Genomic DNA, 15,865 nt, shown 5'->3' on the forward strand with positions numbered 1-15,865 from the left:
AAGTGATGTGAGAGTGTTGAAACTTGACCCTGATGAGAGAGACAGTGGACAGACTGTACTGTGACTGTAACACACTTCAGGCCCTGTTTGTCACCACTAACTCACTAGTTAATGGCTGTGTGGTGATGTGGACTCGATGCCGCTGTCGTCCCGCCGTGCCTTCGTGAGTCCTGACGGGTTGAGACCCTCCACCTCCACCGTCACCATGGTGACTTCATCGTCAGCCCGCTGCACATCTGTCAGACTCCCCGCTGTGACCACCGTCCTGCTGCTGCTCCTGATGTCGGTTACCACCGTGCAGTCATCTCAAGGCGACAAGGAGCCGGTGTACCGAGACTGTGTGAAGCAGTGTGTCCGGACCAACTGCACCGGGGCTCGGCTACGGGGCTTCCAGTCCACCCAGCCGCAGTACATGACGCTGACAGGTGAGCTGTTGTTGTTGTTGGTAGGTGAGTTAAGATAGCTTTAGCGTGCTAGCAGTCTGGAGGTTTCTCTACAGAGTACACAGGTTCTACTGTTTCATTCATTAACTGAAACCAGTTCTTCTGGCTGAGCAAGGTGCCACTAAAGGCCCTTGTATAGTGTGTCTGTCTCTGAGATTTAAAAACAATTTGATAAAGAGGAAGCTTTGATAACCATGTAATCCAACCAGAAAAGAGAAAATGAGAAGTAGTGCCTCTTTCTCTTCAGCTGTAAATAAGATGAGCACATGTTTTAGGGCTGCCACTATGCACACATTAAATTATTTTCTCAATAATGTTTGGTCTTATAAAATGTCAGAAAGTAATGCATCTGAAATTCCCAGAGCCCAAGGGTCGACATTTTCAAATGTATATAATAATAACAACTCTTCAAAATATTAAATGTTTTATTTATTTATTCCCCAGCCAACATGGTTATGTGGGCCACAAATGGGTTATGCTGGGGGTACCTGAGTGCCAAGTGGGTATGGGCTCAAAATGGGCATCTTATCTGGGGCCCACTTGGGTCAACTAAGTTGGTCCCACACGGGCTCCCCATGTGGGCTACCTGTGTGGGTCCTAGTTGGGTCACTACTGGGAAATTAGTGCATGGGGCCAACATGGAAACTGTGGACACTTACAACCCATATTTCAGCTCATGTAGTCCCCATGTAGTTCCCACATAGAACTTAAAGCTGGGACCAAGATGGGTCTTGGGTATGTTGCCCAGTTGGGGCCCACATAACACCCATTGTAATCCTGCATGGAATCCATGTGGGCAATTGACATTGGGCCATTATGGAACCCTTGGACAATCCCATGTAGGGCCCATTTTTCAGCCTATTTACTACCCACATGGGCCCCACATACAAATGTTGGCTGGGTTATTTGCACATATATAAAACTGCACAAAATCCAGTCAATGAAAGAAAAACAAGAAATGTGACAGGAGAGGTCAAGAAGCCACAGGCTTATAGAAATGACCTCCCCCCCCCCAACCACAGGAGAAAAAAAACACAATAACAAAAAAGGAAGAAAGATCTAAACTAACATACTTTTAAAAATACAACAAAAGTTAAACAACAACAAGAAGTACACAAAATGTGCAGAAAAACCCTAACCAAACAGTGGAAAACAATCCAATAAAAACAATGAAATACATACAAAAACAGTACAGAAGAAAAATATATATATTTAAACATACCAAAAGATAATTAGACATCATGAATTAAATGTGATGATAATTTCCTTTTAAAATGTTCTAAGGTTTGATCTAAAACAGAGAAAACATCAATTTCTCACATTCCAGAAGCCAACCAGAGAACGTTTGGAATTTAAGCTTTAAAAAAAATGACTTACTGTTTGAAAATTAGTTGTTAATTCAGACATTTTCCAGATGTATTTTATTGTAGAATATTCGTACCTATTGAATTGAACTTGACCCTTTGACCTGTGCTCATCTCTCTTTGTTCCAGGTTGGATATGTCGCGATGACTGTCGCTATCAATGCATGTGGACCACAGTGGGCCTTTACCAGGCCGAGGGGTACAAGGTCCCACAGTTCCACGGCAAGGTTGGTAATTCTTATAGGGGCCAGTATGTGAATCACACTGAGCTTCGTTACAATGTAAAACAGCTTCTTATTCTGTCAATCAGAAGAACAAAACTTTCTTATGTGCTCCAGTCAGTGTTTGGTTTCATTTTAATTGATTTTAGTCACATGTGAAATTATAAGTGATGTATTTCATCTCTCACAGTGGCCATTTGCGCGCTTCCTGTGTTTTGAGGAGCCAGCGTCTGCCCTGGCCTCTCTGCTCAACGGCCTGGCTTGCCTTCTCATGCTGCTGCGCTATCGGAGAACGGTGCCGCGCCAGAGCCCCATGTACCACACCATCAACGCCTTCTCTCTGGTGAGATGGAGAAAAATGAAAACACAAATAAATACAGAATGTGTTTACACTCATGACAAAATGTACTATGCGTATTTAACAAGAGCATGTGTGTGTTTCTTCAGGTATCTCTTAATGCCTGGTTCTGGTCCACAGTGTTTCACACCCGGGACACCTATCTCACCGAGGTAATGCTTGCTGACGTCACAACAAAAAGAATAATTGGATTGTCAAGTTTTTTTATGGCCTACCTGTGAGCAAAGCAGAAACAGAGCAGCATGGGCATCCTTTCAGAGTTTTGTTTCTCTCTACCTGACTGATGTAAAATGAATAATGTCTCACTATTCAGCAGCGGTTTGGTCTACTTACTCCTGAGAATACTATCTGTTCAGTCAGCTCGTGAGCTGGCAGCAGCTGTTTATATGGAGGGTTGGTGAGAGCCGTTGGGACTCAATATGCAGACCAGCGAACCAAAACAATGAGCTGAGCACGGCTAGAAGCGACCTTTTCACATTACAGGCAGTCAGTTGATTCAGTGTTCATTTTAAAAAATGTACTTCTTGATGCAGCTTTATTGTAAACAGAATGGAGAGCTGCTAAAATATCTTTTGAACTGATAGACCACATGCTGAGATGAGTGTTATTTTATTGGCAAGTGAGCTTAGCTGATCAGTAGCATCCTAATGGCATTACTGACAAGCCATCCAGATATGTGCCGTATATTCTCAGTAACGTACAAGTCTTGATGTTGATTTCTGTTGTCAGTAAATGTGTTTTTGTCTCTGTGTGATATTCTCTTCTAGAAAATGGACTATTTCTGTGCAACAGCAGTCATTCTTTACTCAATCTACCTATGCTGTGTCAGGTAAGCTCAAAAAAACAAATGTTACTACAGATGTTCTCCCATGATAAAAGAGGAGAAAAGGAGAACTAAAATCACATTCAACTCTATTAATCTTTGACCCTGTTTAACATTTCTGTCAAATGTTTTTATATTTATGATAAGAATTTGTGAATATTTACTTCAAGAAGTTGGAAGACAAAAACATCATCTGGGATGCTTGTTGTTATTCTGTTAATCCGTCATTTCTGCTTGTGCTCTCTTCGTCAGAACATTGGGTCTGAGGCGACCTGGAGTGTCCAGCATGGTGGGAGTCCTGCTCATCTTGGCCTTTACCTCGCATGTGTCCTACTTGACCTTTGTCAGTTTCGACTATGGCTACAACATGGCTGCTAACGTCACCATCGGTACAGCAAATGCTCAAAAGTCACATTTAAAGCTCATATTTGGTTGGACGTAATAGCTTATTTATTTGATAGTTGTGTTATTTTGAGTACTTTTCTGTAGCTGCTTTGTACTTTTTTTGTTTACAATATCTATACTTACCGGTACATTCTCATTACAAATTTGATTCAGTCTGCAGTTAGAACAATTTACAGAATATCAGTTCCTCGGTCATCGAGTTCATCACTAAATTTTTTGCTTTATTATTGTTTTAAGATTGCTCTTCTCTGGTGCCTTGTCTTTCTTATCTTTAACCATCTTTTGTCTTTAAAGGCATGGTGAACCTCCTGTGGTGGCTGTGTTGGTGCTGGCAGAACCGGCGGACCCTGCCATACTGGTGGAAGTGCGGCCTGGTGGTGGTGATGCTTCACGGCCTGGCCCTGCTGGAGCTGCTGGACTTCCCCCCAATGCTCTGGGTCCTCGACGCTCACGCTGTGTGGCACCTCAGCACCATACCGGTGCACTTCCTTTTCTACAGGTTCGTCCACTCACCTGCTCTGTCTTTGTGTCGTAGCTTTACGGAAGAGAGGCATTTCAGGCAGTGTCTGAAATAGAGAGAAAGATAATGTTTTTACCTTGAAATGAAAAGAAATTGTTGCTTTTTATGTGTGTGTGAAAGGAGAGAATTAAAAGGAATATTAAAGGGCCAGTGTGTAGCATTTCAGGGGATCTATTGGCAGAAATGGAATTCATATCTACATAGGGAGCAGGTCCTCTTCACAAAGTCCGCCATGCTTGGAAAGGGAGGAGTGAACCGAGTAGTCAGTTGGTTACAGGCTCACCACTAGATGACAACTCAATCCTACACACTGTCCCTTTCATAGGGATAAATACACGATAAATGATCCTCGCTTCATTCTCCCTCCAGTTTCCTGATAGACGACAGCCTCTACTTACTAAACACAGAGAAGATGGGTGTCAAAGTCGAGTAGGAGGAGCTCATCACCTCGTCACCACGCCTACTCCCTCGCACGTCTCCAATCAGGGCAGCCGGCAACCCGAACACGGACGTAGCCCAGCCTCCCAGATGACACGCATGACACCACTATGACTTCCATCAAAGTAGACTTTGTTTACATATCTCTTGTTTTTTACATTTTTTTTTTTTTATTATTTATTTGGGGGATACTTTCTCTATTTTTCTTTAGATCACGATTGTTGCTTGCTCTACTTAACTTTGCCTTGTACAGACATGTGCTCCGAGACTCTTTTGCCATTTATCATAACTGCTAAACAGGATGACGGTTTTGTGTTCTACCACATGAAACCGTTCGACTCTCGGGTGCTTCTGAAGTTGTTCCCCTGAACCCGTGATTTGACTCTCACCAGTTACCTGCAAGCTCTGCACAAATGGCAGTTTGCTGTGGCTGACAATAGATGGCACCAAATCCCCAGCCAGGCCGTCACAACCTCCAGTGTTTGGTACGGCATGTGTCCATCTGTGCCAAAAGAGGACTGGCGGACACAGAGAGTTGCCCCTTGTGAAGTGGGCTGCCAGTGGATTGTTCTAGAGGGAGAGAGAGAGAGAGAGATAGATAGGGGGAAGGGGGTTTATGTTTGGAGGCCATTCTAGCTGACTGTGTTTTTTTTTTCTTTTCTCACCATCACACCTTTATTTTTGTGCCTGCATTGTTTCCACTGCTGCTTTTGTTTCTCATACTCTTCACTCACATTTTCATTTTTATCAGCTGCCTTTGTTGTTTTAATTTCTGTTGTCGTTGACCAAATTGTGTGCTTTATTCCTTTGATTACTTGATTTTGAATTAGGCTGGGAAATGCCTGATGATCATACAATGGTAAATATTAGTTTTTATTCACCTGGATTGCCTTTTAGTGTGAGGAGAAAATGATTGAGGTAGGAGAAGCTGCAACAGGAAGCTGGGGGCTTTATAATAAATACATTCTGGGGTTAAGTGGCGTGTGTGAATGAGTGTTTAGGTGTTTGTTTATTTGGATTTGGTTGCATTTCTTGCTGTAATATTCCCCAGAATGGTGCACACACACAACCAGCTGCTGTCCAGATAACCGCCCCATCATGTAAAAATACTCCATCTCCCTCCACGTCTGCCTTACATACTGTATATCAGACCTGCTTGTCAATGAGTTTCCTCTTTTTTTTTTTTATCTTTTCCTCTCAGAGTTAGCACCAAAAACTCTTGAATTCATACCATGTATGTCTTCATCCCTCAGAGTTTTCCTTCCATATGTGCACTTTACGGGTGTGTGTACATTTTACGTGCATTTTTTGTTTGAAATTCTGCCCATGCCTTTTGTATTTCTGTGTGAGAACAATGACCAGTACAGTATGTGTGTGTGTACACGTTGCCTTGACTCGACATTGTGTTGTTTTTGCCATCGTAAACTGAATCACTGTGTGTGTGAGAGAGAGAAAGCTAGATTGTGCTTGATGCTTTTGTAAAACTACTGATGTGTGAGCGCGTGTGTGTGTGTGTGTGTGTATATATATATGTTGGAGGTTTGCTGCGTGAATGTGTGTGAGACGATGGGTAAATTTAGCTTTGCTGACAGCCTGTGATGGGGATGGGGATAGGGATGGGGGTGGTTGGGGGGACAGAAAGACGTGGAGAGGTTTGGGTGGCAAAAAGATTCCTGAAATCGTGGCAGAGATACTGGCCTTATGAGATAAGAAACATTATATAGTGCATATTCTAATTGTTATTGGCCAAAACTGTTTATATTCTCAGATGTGGTAATGTTTATTAACAACTGACATTCATGAAATTGTGTCTGGGGCCCAATTATGACAATATACATACTTCTAAAAAGCTAAAACAAGTACAAAATCTGATTTCAATTTATCCCAAAATTATATTAAAAACTGAAAGTACTCTAGTGTCTACTGATAAGAAACCTGCTGAATCATCTCATTGGTTCCTGTTTTAATAAGAATGAATATTTCCTGAGGAATTAGCATAAAACAAACTCCAGTTTTCTCTCTGTATATCATTTCATTACCACATCCCTCCTCTTCACTCACTCATCTGCTGCCCCCTGCCTGCTGCCCTGCGCACCGTCACCATCACCTCTCCTACTCAGTGCACTTTCCTCCACCTCACATCGAATATTTGACCAAAAAAAAACCCGGAAAGAAATGGAACAAATAAAAGTGTTCTTTGTTGATAAGGAATGGGGCTTGTTTGTGTCTTTTTTACCCCTATTAGAGGATTGACTTTTTGTCCTGTAAACATGATTCTCTTCTTCAATTATCTTGTTTTAGTAGTTCTCCAAATATGCATAAATATCCGAATCAGAAATACTTTCTGGGGGGAAATTTGGACGTTACAGTTGCTCTTATATAAAAGCATAGAAATGTGTGATAATAGAAATAAAGGAGTATGTAACATATAAATGATGTACATAGTGCTACAATATATAACACAATATATGTCAGACACTTACAATCTATAACAGTGTAAATAAGTAAATACAAAATGCTGAGAGACGGGATCTATTAAGAGTGTTCAATATAAATGCAAGAGCGGTATAAATAAGTATATATTTTTTAATGTACAGTATAAATGACAGATTATTACACAGTTAAATTATTGTGCAATTATTGTACAGTTTAATCTGTAATACACAGAATAATAAGAAATTATGGAGTAGTAGCAGCTGACTGAGTATGTAACATTTAAGTCATGTCCATAATGCTACAATGTATAACACAATATATGTAGAGAAATATAAGTAAAGAAATAAAAATAAGAATAAGAAATGAGAATATAGGAAATATGTACAAATATTTGCATTAAGACATACAATATATAACATATAACCACAGTGTAAATAAGTAAATACAAAATGCTGAGAAGTGGGATCTATTAAGTGTGTTAAATATAAATGCAATAACGGTATAAATACGAATTAAATAAGAATATTTCTGTAGCCTACAGTATAAATGCAGTAGTATTATTGTAGTAGTAGTAGTAGTAGTAGTTGTATTGTACAGTTGAGTTAAGTCAGTATTGTATATAGCAGCTGATGGGTGAAATAAATCCAGGTCCAGTCTATTGACTCAGTGTATGAGACACTCAGAGGGACGAGTTGTAAAGTTTGATGGTCACAGGCAGGAATGACTTCCTGTGGTGAATCTCGGTGGAATGAGTATTGCACTGAATGTACTCCTGTGTTTGAGCAGCACGTCATGGAGTGGGTGGGAGACTTAATCCAAGATGACACGTAACTTGGACAGCATCCTGCTCTCTGACACCGCCGTCAGAGAGTTCAGCTCAAGTTTAACTGTAAAATGAGAAAGTGTGTGACCCGGCAGCCATGTTGAGATCAGTTGAGGAAAAAACAAACTTTCTCATTTTACAGCTAAACAGTACACTACAAGATGATTCTGAAAACATTTGAGGTGAGAAATAGGCATTACAGTAACAGAATATTGATTCATATTTGATCAGCGCTACCTAGTTTGACCATTCGTTCAGAGTTGGCGAGTGATTGACAGCTGCTCAGAGACGGCAGGCTCCAGCTCCGCTCTGATTGCTTGTTTTCCTCCGGTCGGTGAAAACTTGCAGATGCCATTAGGAGCACCGTAGGACATCGGAGGACAACGGAGGACACCGGAGGACACAGGAGGACACAGGGGCACATGATTTTTTTTAGATTACCTGTTTCATGCAGTACTGTCAGGATATAGTGACTGTTTTATAAAAATAACTTTTTAAAATCATATTTGCTCCAATTCTACCCACTGCTGCTTTAAGTAAAAGTATCAATACAACAATGTGAAACTACTGTCCTGCATTCAAACTACCACTTAGGTCGAGTAGTACAAGCTAAATGTACTTTAAGTGTTATTACTGGTGTGTCAATACTTAAATTACATTTTACTGTTGTAGCTGGTCGAGCTATTTTTATCTTCTTTATATGTGGTTAGGTTTAGTCCAATGGTTCCCAGTCTGGGGGGTCGTGAGATAACTAGTTAAGAAGAAAAAATAAAAAAGTTCTGCTGCGATCTTTGCTTTTTTGTGAAATGTTTGGGCCTCAAAAGAAATATTTGAAATGAAACCATATGCGAGGTCTCTTTGGTGAAACTGATTACAACTCAAAGACATCTGAGACATGACAAGGGGTCCCAACCAGACACAGGTTTTTTTTGTAAGGGGTCACCAGCCAAAAGTACTTTCGTATATTAAAATTAAAATTCCACCACTGCCTAACAGTGTGACAGGACACAAAAAGTGACTCCAAAGTATAAGTGACATATTGCATGTATAGTCTGTGATTCATCCACTGCAGTCTGAAGGTCCTGTTGCCCTTGTACCATTTGTGCTGGTATCATATGAACAGATTCTTTGTAAGTTGTCATTATGTCTCCAGGCCATGTGTTACGCCTGTTGATCTAAATAAGCAAGTGAAATTGTGATGTGTTCATTGATATTCACTGTCCAACACAAGCCTTTCTCAGACTTGAAGGAACTATATTTTTTGCAGTCTGTGTAGTAGTTGTCCTTGGACTCTCTCACTTGCACACAGTATCTCTCACCCACTTGTTGCCCCCCATGCAGACCCCAACAAATATGTTTAATAATAATGTTTTTATGAGAGACAGCTATGTTTTTGCAACCCCTACCTACAGAAAACTGACTTTTGGGCCAGGCTGACTTCCAAATGCATAACTTTATAGCTAATATATGAGGTTTTGCATGTTTAGAGCCAGCAAACTTCATCCAAGACTTGAGAACTCCTCGTAAAACTTCATTTTGCTGAAGTTTACAGCGGAGAAAATCTAACAACCAGAATGCTAAATTGGCTGTGTCTCATGAAGGCCTTAGTGACTTATTTTATGGGAACCAAACATTTAAGCAGAACCAGCACTAACCACTGTAAAAAGTCTGGGATTTGTGTTCTGCATGGCTCAGTGAGAAGCGTTTTGTTGTTTCCTGATAGCTCCTCCGTGCAGCAGGCTATGGGTCGGACTCTGACCCTGGCTGCTGTGGGTGGGGAGAGCAGACAGATCGGGATGAATAGAGTTTATTCTTCTTTCCTCAACTCCTGATTTGTGACCGTGAAGTGCAGGGCATGAGAAATATGAAGATGCTCCAAGCCAGTATCATGCAAATCATTCCCCTTTTTATAAAGTCAGCAACACACAAAGATACATTGATAAAGAAAGTGGAGTTGGAAAACATAAACAGTAAACATTTAATAGTAATACAGATAGGAGGCTCATATGTGAGTGGGGATTGAGGGAGGCCAGATGATGTGTGTGAATAAATGTTTAATGGATTATTGTACATTATTGTTTGGCCTGGTTGCTCTGAAGCATTCTTCAATTAATAAGTGATCAATAAAGTCATAAAGAACAACTTTATAAACAAGCCATAGGTATAACTTCTATTTTGTAAGGTAGTAGGATAACAAAAATCCCTTTTTGTTTAGTTCAGTTGAGAAATAATAGATTATCTTATAATTTATGCAATTGCCACAAGTACAATTTTGAGGTATTTTTGCTTAATTTTCTGCTACTTTATACATCCGCTCCACTACATTTGAGAGGGACAATTTGTACTTATTACTCCATATTTAGAGAGTTATACAGTAGGTACTAATTTGCAAATTACATTAGATTAGATTGTATAGCCTATATGATGCAACTCTAAAAATAATTGTTCAAATGTGCCAATATAACACTCTGAAATTAGGCGTAATTAAAGGGACTGTTTGTAAGAATCAGAAATGCTTGTTAGCAGCGACACCTGTGGCTGTTAAGTCAATGAAAATCAGCGTCGGGCTCGCGCTTGCTCGCTCTAAATAGACATGAACGAGCATCGCTCAAAACAGTGAGGCAACACACGTCATCTAAAACCACAATATCACTCTTTATTTCACCTGCTTGGCAGTAATGTTAGCTGACCAGACGAAGGTCTCTCCATGAATCACTGCTGATCCTAGTGTTGGTTTTTCCTGCCTCAGCCTCCAGACCGCGGCCAGAGGAAACAGGGGAGACACCGGAGTTTTGTTCGGAGACGATAACGTTTCTCGCTGCGGCTCTCCGTCACTTCACAAGACACGGGAAACCTCTGTTGGTCTGGAGGAGCTGCAGCAGTTATTTCTGCACAAATGTCCCTGTACATTTACTAGATATTCTCAGAGCTAACTCTCCTGCAGTGTGTAGTGTGCGCGCATACACGTGAGGTGGAGCGAGCTGAGTGAAAGCAAGCAGGCAGAGGAGCAGAGGAGCAGAGACTCCGGCCCTGGAGACCAAAGCTACGGTCTCCCCAACGTACTCCGACGCGGCCATCACTGTAAGATGGGCTTCACTAGATATAACTTTGCGGTTTTGGTGCTTCCGTGTAGTTTGTGTTGGAGTCTTGTCAGAACAGCGTAGCCACACGCGAGCGCGCATGGGACACTGACTCGCAATGATTTATACGTGTAAGAAGTTACAAACAGTCCCTTTAATACAGAGGGTAAATACAGGCATATTCAAGCCGACAGTATGAGGAAAAATAAAGTTGTTTTTTTTTCACATTAAAGCATGTAAACATGTTCTAGTAGAAACACAAAATACAAGTATGAACCTGAAAATGAGCATGATATGGGACCTTTAAAGCCTGAAAACAGAGCCAAGAGGAGGTGCAGAAGTCTCTCAGAACACTTGCATTATAATAATACTGAAAGGTTATCATGGAGTTTTTTGCCCGCAATGATGTCAAAAACAGTCTGCCTACTGCAGGTTTAACCCTCCTGTTGTCCTTGGGTCAAATATGACCCATTTTCAAAATTCACTATATCATAAATATGGATTTCTTTCATCTAATTGCCCCAAAATAACATGTATGGTTCCCTACCTTATGGTCTTTGCAAAAACAATTAATGACCACTACTTTCGTTGAATTATGGGTGTTTTATTCTAATTTATAGCACCTGTGGTCTTTCCAGGTCAATTTTTGAGGACCACAGGTGTCATTATGTGCTGCCATTAAAAAACAACAACATTTAAATGGTTTCAAAACAATATTCTAACTAAACTTTTACATCTACTCGTCTGTGATAATCCATCAATTTGCAGTGAGGGCTCAGTTTGCAGTGAGAGCTCAGTGTGCAGTGAGGGCTCAGTTTGCAGTGAGAGCTCAGTGTGCAGTGAGGGCTCAGTTTGCAGTGATAGAGCTCAGTTTGCAGTGAGGGCTCTGTGTGCACTGATAGAGCTCAGTTTGTAGTGATAGAGCTCAGTGTGCAGTGATAACTCAGTGTGCAGTGATATATCTCAGTTTGTAGTGATAGAGCTCAGTTTGCAGTGATAGAGCTCAGTTTGCAGTGAGGGCGGGCTGAGTCAACCTGCCACTCCCCGCTCAGGCCTTCACGGGAGCGCGCCTCCAGCTCCGCTCCTGCGCGCTGCTGGCTGTCACGCTTTACTACCAACAGGCACGGAGGTATTCCAGAGAGGAAGTCACTGAGATTTAGGGAAACGGACAACAACTCCAACAACAACAACAGTCCCGAGTAGTACGAGTAATAACTCCTCATTTAGGAACAGCAGAAAACCAGCTTACTTTGTGAGTATGGACTAGAGAGCCGCCGGGTCGCAGCAGCAGATGGAGGCGGCGAGAAGTTTGGTGTTCGTCGGGGCCGTGTTGCTCGGAGTGACGGGCTCGTTGGGCAGAGAAGGTGGGTAACTTTCGCCGCTTATTATCGCCTTGTTTTACAAAATAGACACTCTATCCACACATGGGATGTATTAAAGTAGAGTTTGTGGGTTGTATTTCCTATAAAAGTAGAGTTTGTGGGTTGTATTTGAGTAAATGTTCGAGGTTCAGGTCTAACGACCCAGAGACGTTGCTAGGACACACATTCCTCCGCGAGCCCTAACGTCCTATAACCGCCGAGGCTCGTGGGACCTCATGACGCGCTGATCAGGAGCAAAATCACACCTGTCACACAAAGTACCAGATATGGACTAAAAAACACCACATATAGCACATTTTATTGCATAGATAAATACTACTAGTAGTAGTTGTAGTAGTAGTGAAATAGGTGAGAAATATGTGAAAAATATGAGAGATTTGGACTAAAATAAACTCATGTAGCACATTTTATTGCATAGATAAACACTACTAGTAGTTGTAGAAGTAGTAGTGAAATAGGTAAGAAATATGAGAGATTTGGACTAAAAAAAAACATGTAGCAAGGCAAGGCAAGTTTATTTATATAGAACATTTAATACACAAAGGCCATTCAAAGTGCTTTACATATATAAAAACAAGATAAAAGAGCAAAAAGTGCATAAGATAAAAACGAATAAAAGAATATAAAAGTATAAGTTAAAAGAAAAAAATTAAAAGGATAATAAAAACAATCAAAAGACGTAAAAATGTAGCACATTTTTATTGCATAAATAAACACTACTATAACATAGTAGTAGTAATAGTAGTAGTAGTAGTAAAATAGGTGAGAAATATGAGAGATTTGGACTAAAAAAAACTCCATGTAGCACATTTTATTGCATAGATAAACACTACTAGTAGTTGTGAAATAGGTGAGAAATATGAGAGAGTTGGACTAAAAAAACAAACATGTAGCACATGTTATTGCATAGATAAACACTACTATAACATAGTAGTATTAGTAGTAGTGAAATAGGTGAAACATATGAGAGATTTGGACTAAAAAAAACATGTAGCACATTTTATTGCATAGATAAACACTACTAGTAGTAGTTGTAGTAGTAGTTGTGAAATATGAGAGATTTGGACTAAAAAAAACAACATGTAGCACAATTTTATTGCATAGATAAACACTACTATAACATAGTAGTAGTTGTAGTAGTGAAATAGGTGAGAAATATGAGAACCTGCTTTGCAGCTTGACTGCAGGAGGACGTTATAGTCTGGTTTGCTCGACCAACGCGTAAACAAAAACAAACCAACAACAATAACAGACAGGCCATTGTGTTCCAGGGATCATGACGATGTCAATTATTCACTTCTGGCTCCAAAGAGGACATTGTCTGATAGAGGGCCACTTGTCACACTTCGGAGCTTGAGTGCATGCCAGTAAAACAAGAGCTTTAACTGAAAAGTGCAAACAGTTTGCAAGATACATTTTCCTGTTTTATTTTATATGAATATGATAAAGCAAAACAGCATTTAATAATTTATTTGCATTCATGATCCAATTTGGAAGAATTTTGCATTTTCACCCTTTTTTTAACCTCACTTTCTCTTTTCCTCTTATTAAAGCTGAAACAATTAGTTGATTAACTGAGTAGTAAATCTACAGGAACTCTCCCTCCTGAAATAAGAAATGCTTCATCCCTGGACACTTTCAAAAAACACCTCAAGCACTTCCTGTTCATCAAGGCCTATGAATTCAGTTGACTCTTCCTACACATCACTCTTTTAATTACTTTGCTATAGTTTCTCCTCAGTGTTATTTATTAGTATGATTTTGTGTGCCCCCTTTGTAAAGCGTCCTTGGGTTTCTGAAAGGCGCTATATAAGTCCAATTTATTATTATTATTATTATTACAGGAACTATTTTGGTAATGGATCAAGCATTTGAAGTAGGGCTGTCAGTCAAATAAAATATTTGATCGTGATTAATCGCAAGATTGTCCATGATTAATTGCCATTAATCACAAATGAATCGCACATTTCTTATCTGTACAAAATGTACCTTGTAGGGAGATTTGTCAAGTATTTAATACTCTTATCAACATGGGAGTGGGAAAATATGCTTGCTTTATGCAAATGTAGGTATATATTTATATACTCGCTATACTTGTTATATTTGCTGCTTTTCTTTCTCTTGTATTACAGTAAACTGAATATTTTTTAGGTTTGAACTGTAAGACTAAAGAATAACTAAATACTCAAAAGAGAAAAAAGCAATTTGGGCTCTAGGAACTTTTTTCTCTCTATTTATTGAGTATAAGGCCAAACTGTTCATCCCAACCATGACCATAATGGTTATTTGCAGCTCTAGTTTGTAGTTGTGGTTGCATAGGCCTCCATATTGATAGAGATAAGTGGAGTCAGATATCAATAACCCTGGTCAGATGATTTTAAAAGCATTTAGTATATCACAAGCTAATGGCAAACATATTGACATCAATAACTCCTTCTTTTGTCACGTACTTGACAGCTTTAAGCGACATGCCCTTGTGAGGAAATAGGCCAGCGCATGATGACACGAAATATCACCATGTTTTGGTTTGGGATGAAGTCCTCTTTACGTCTAAAATGACTAATATGAGTAAGAAATATTACAGTGAAGCTTCTTTGTCTTTTATTAGCTGCTACCCCCACCACCACCACCACCACTACACACACAAACAAAGCCAATAGTCACAGGTGAAGTGATTTCAAATACAACTGCATTGTTGGTGGGAACAGGTTGGTGCACTTTACTCCACAGCGTTGTTCTCTGAAGCATCAGTTCAGCGTGAGCGCTGTGATTGGTCCGCAACGGCCGAGTTAAGCAACGCATCAGTCGTACTTTCAGTTATTGTTTTGTCTATACACACGCACGCACGCACACACACACACACATATCCTGTGGTCAACAAATGCATGATTCCAAAGGTCAGCAGCAGTTGTGTTTGGGTGTTTTTCCTTCAGTGGTCCGAACTAATTATTTCAACACTCTGTTCCTGTGTGAGAACATATTGTGTGTTTGTGTGTTCGGTGGCCTCAGTATCCACAGAGTTCATGTCCTTGTCACACTCCAGTGCATCTATTGAGAGAAACTCACTGTGAAGTGATTAAGTCCTACTGAATCGCCCTCAGTGGCAGCAGGTTAGCTCAGCCGGCCGTGACTCACCAGTCTAGGCTGCGTGTTAGTGATCTAACTCACTCTGAGCAGAGGAAGGGGCCGTCGGGAGGTCTCGTTACCAGCCTCAGAGGAAACACTTCGACACCTTTTTGTGTCATTTTCTAGAGTTACACACCTGACAGAAATCTGTACAAGGAAACCACAGTTTTAAAATAAATCACAGCAGCCTTGATAAGCGTAAACTATTTCTTTCTAAAAATGGTCTTGATCATGTTGATTTTCAGTGCACATCTTCTGCAGAGGTCATGTTTCTATTCAGGATCTGTGTTTATACATCTTCTATCAATGTGCCACTTTCTGGTTGTTAGAATTGGGCAATAATTCAGAAATAGAAACGTCGTGCTGGCCAAGGGGTTTAAGATGCTGATCATGTAATTGTAGCCGATACCCGGCTGGGCGTCTTCGTTGCATGTCATCCCTTCTCT

At 40.4% G+C, this 15,865-nt stretch overlaps 2 protein-coding genes and 1 long non-coding RNA gene across 5 annotated transcripts in view; 2 read left to right on the forward strand and 1 right to left on the reverse strand.

Moving 5' to 3' along the window:
* On the forward strand, positions 1-6,783 carry pgap3 (post-GPI attachment to proteins phospholipase 3). Of its 2 annotated transcripts, XM_074620270.1 has the most exons (8): positions 3-425; positions 1,937-2,034; positions 2,219-2,371; positions 2,476-2,538; positions 3,154-3,215; positions 3,462-3,598; positions 3,909-4,113; positions 4,504-6,783. In XM_074620270.1, the coding sequence occupies exons 1-8, from the start codon at positions 137-139 to the stop codon at positions 4,565-4,567; spliced, it is 1,071 nt and encodes a 356-aa protein (XP_074476371.1). In that variant the 5' UTR covers positions 3-136; the 3' UTR covers positions 4,568-6,783. The 2 variants fall into 2 exon arrangements, with proteins under 2 accessions (XP_074476370.1, XP_074476371.1); XM_074620269.1 differs by lacking the exon at positions 4,504-6,783 and having other exon boundaries at positions 1-425; positions 3,909-4,204.
* On the reverse strand, positions 4,048-12,298 carry LOC141758663 (uncharacterized). The gene is made up of 3 exons (XR_012591915.1): positions 12,161-12,298; positions 4,969-5,142; positions 4,048-4,180 (listed from the first exon to the last, which is right to left on the reverse strand). It is a non-coding gene; the product is annotated as an uncharacterized LOC141758663 (long non-coding RNA).
* erbb2 (erb-b2 receptor tyrosine kinase 2) overlaps positions 12,134-15,865 on the forward strand; it is a 27,957-nt gene continuing 24,225 nt past the window's right edge. For both annotated transcript variants that reach the window (XM_074620261.1, XM_074620262.1), the window contains exon 1: positions 12,134-12,275. In XM_074620261.1, coding sequence (XP_074476362.1) covers positions 12,203-12,275 — 73 coding nt within the window. In that variant the 5' untranslated portion in view covers positions 12,134-12,202. The remainder of the gene's footprint in view (positions 12,276-15,865) is intronic.

Source organism: Sebastes fasciatus, chromosome 20 (assembly GCF_043250625.1).
Source record: "Sebastes fasciatus isolate fSebFas1 chromosome 20, fSebFas1.pri, whole genome shotgun sequence".
NCBI classification, from domain to species: Eukaryota; Metazoa; Chordata; class Actinopteri; order Perciformes; family Sebastidae; genus Sebastes; species Sebastes fasciatus.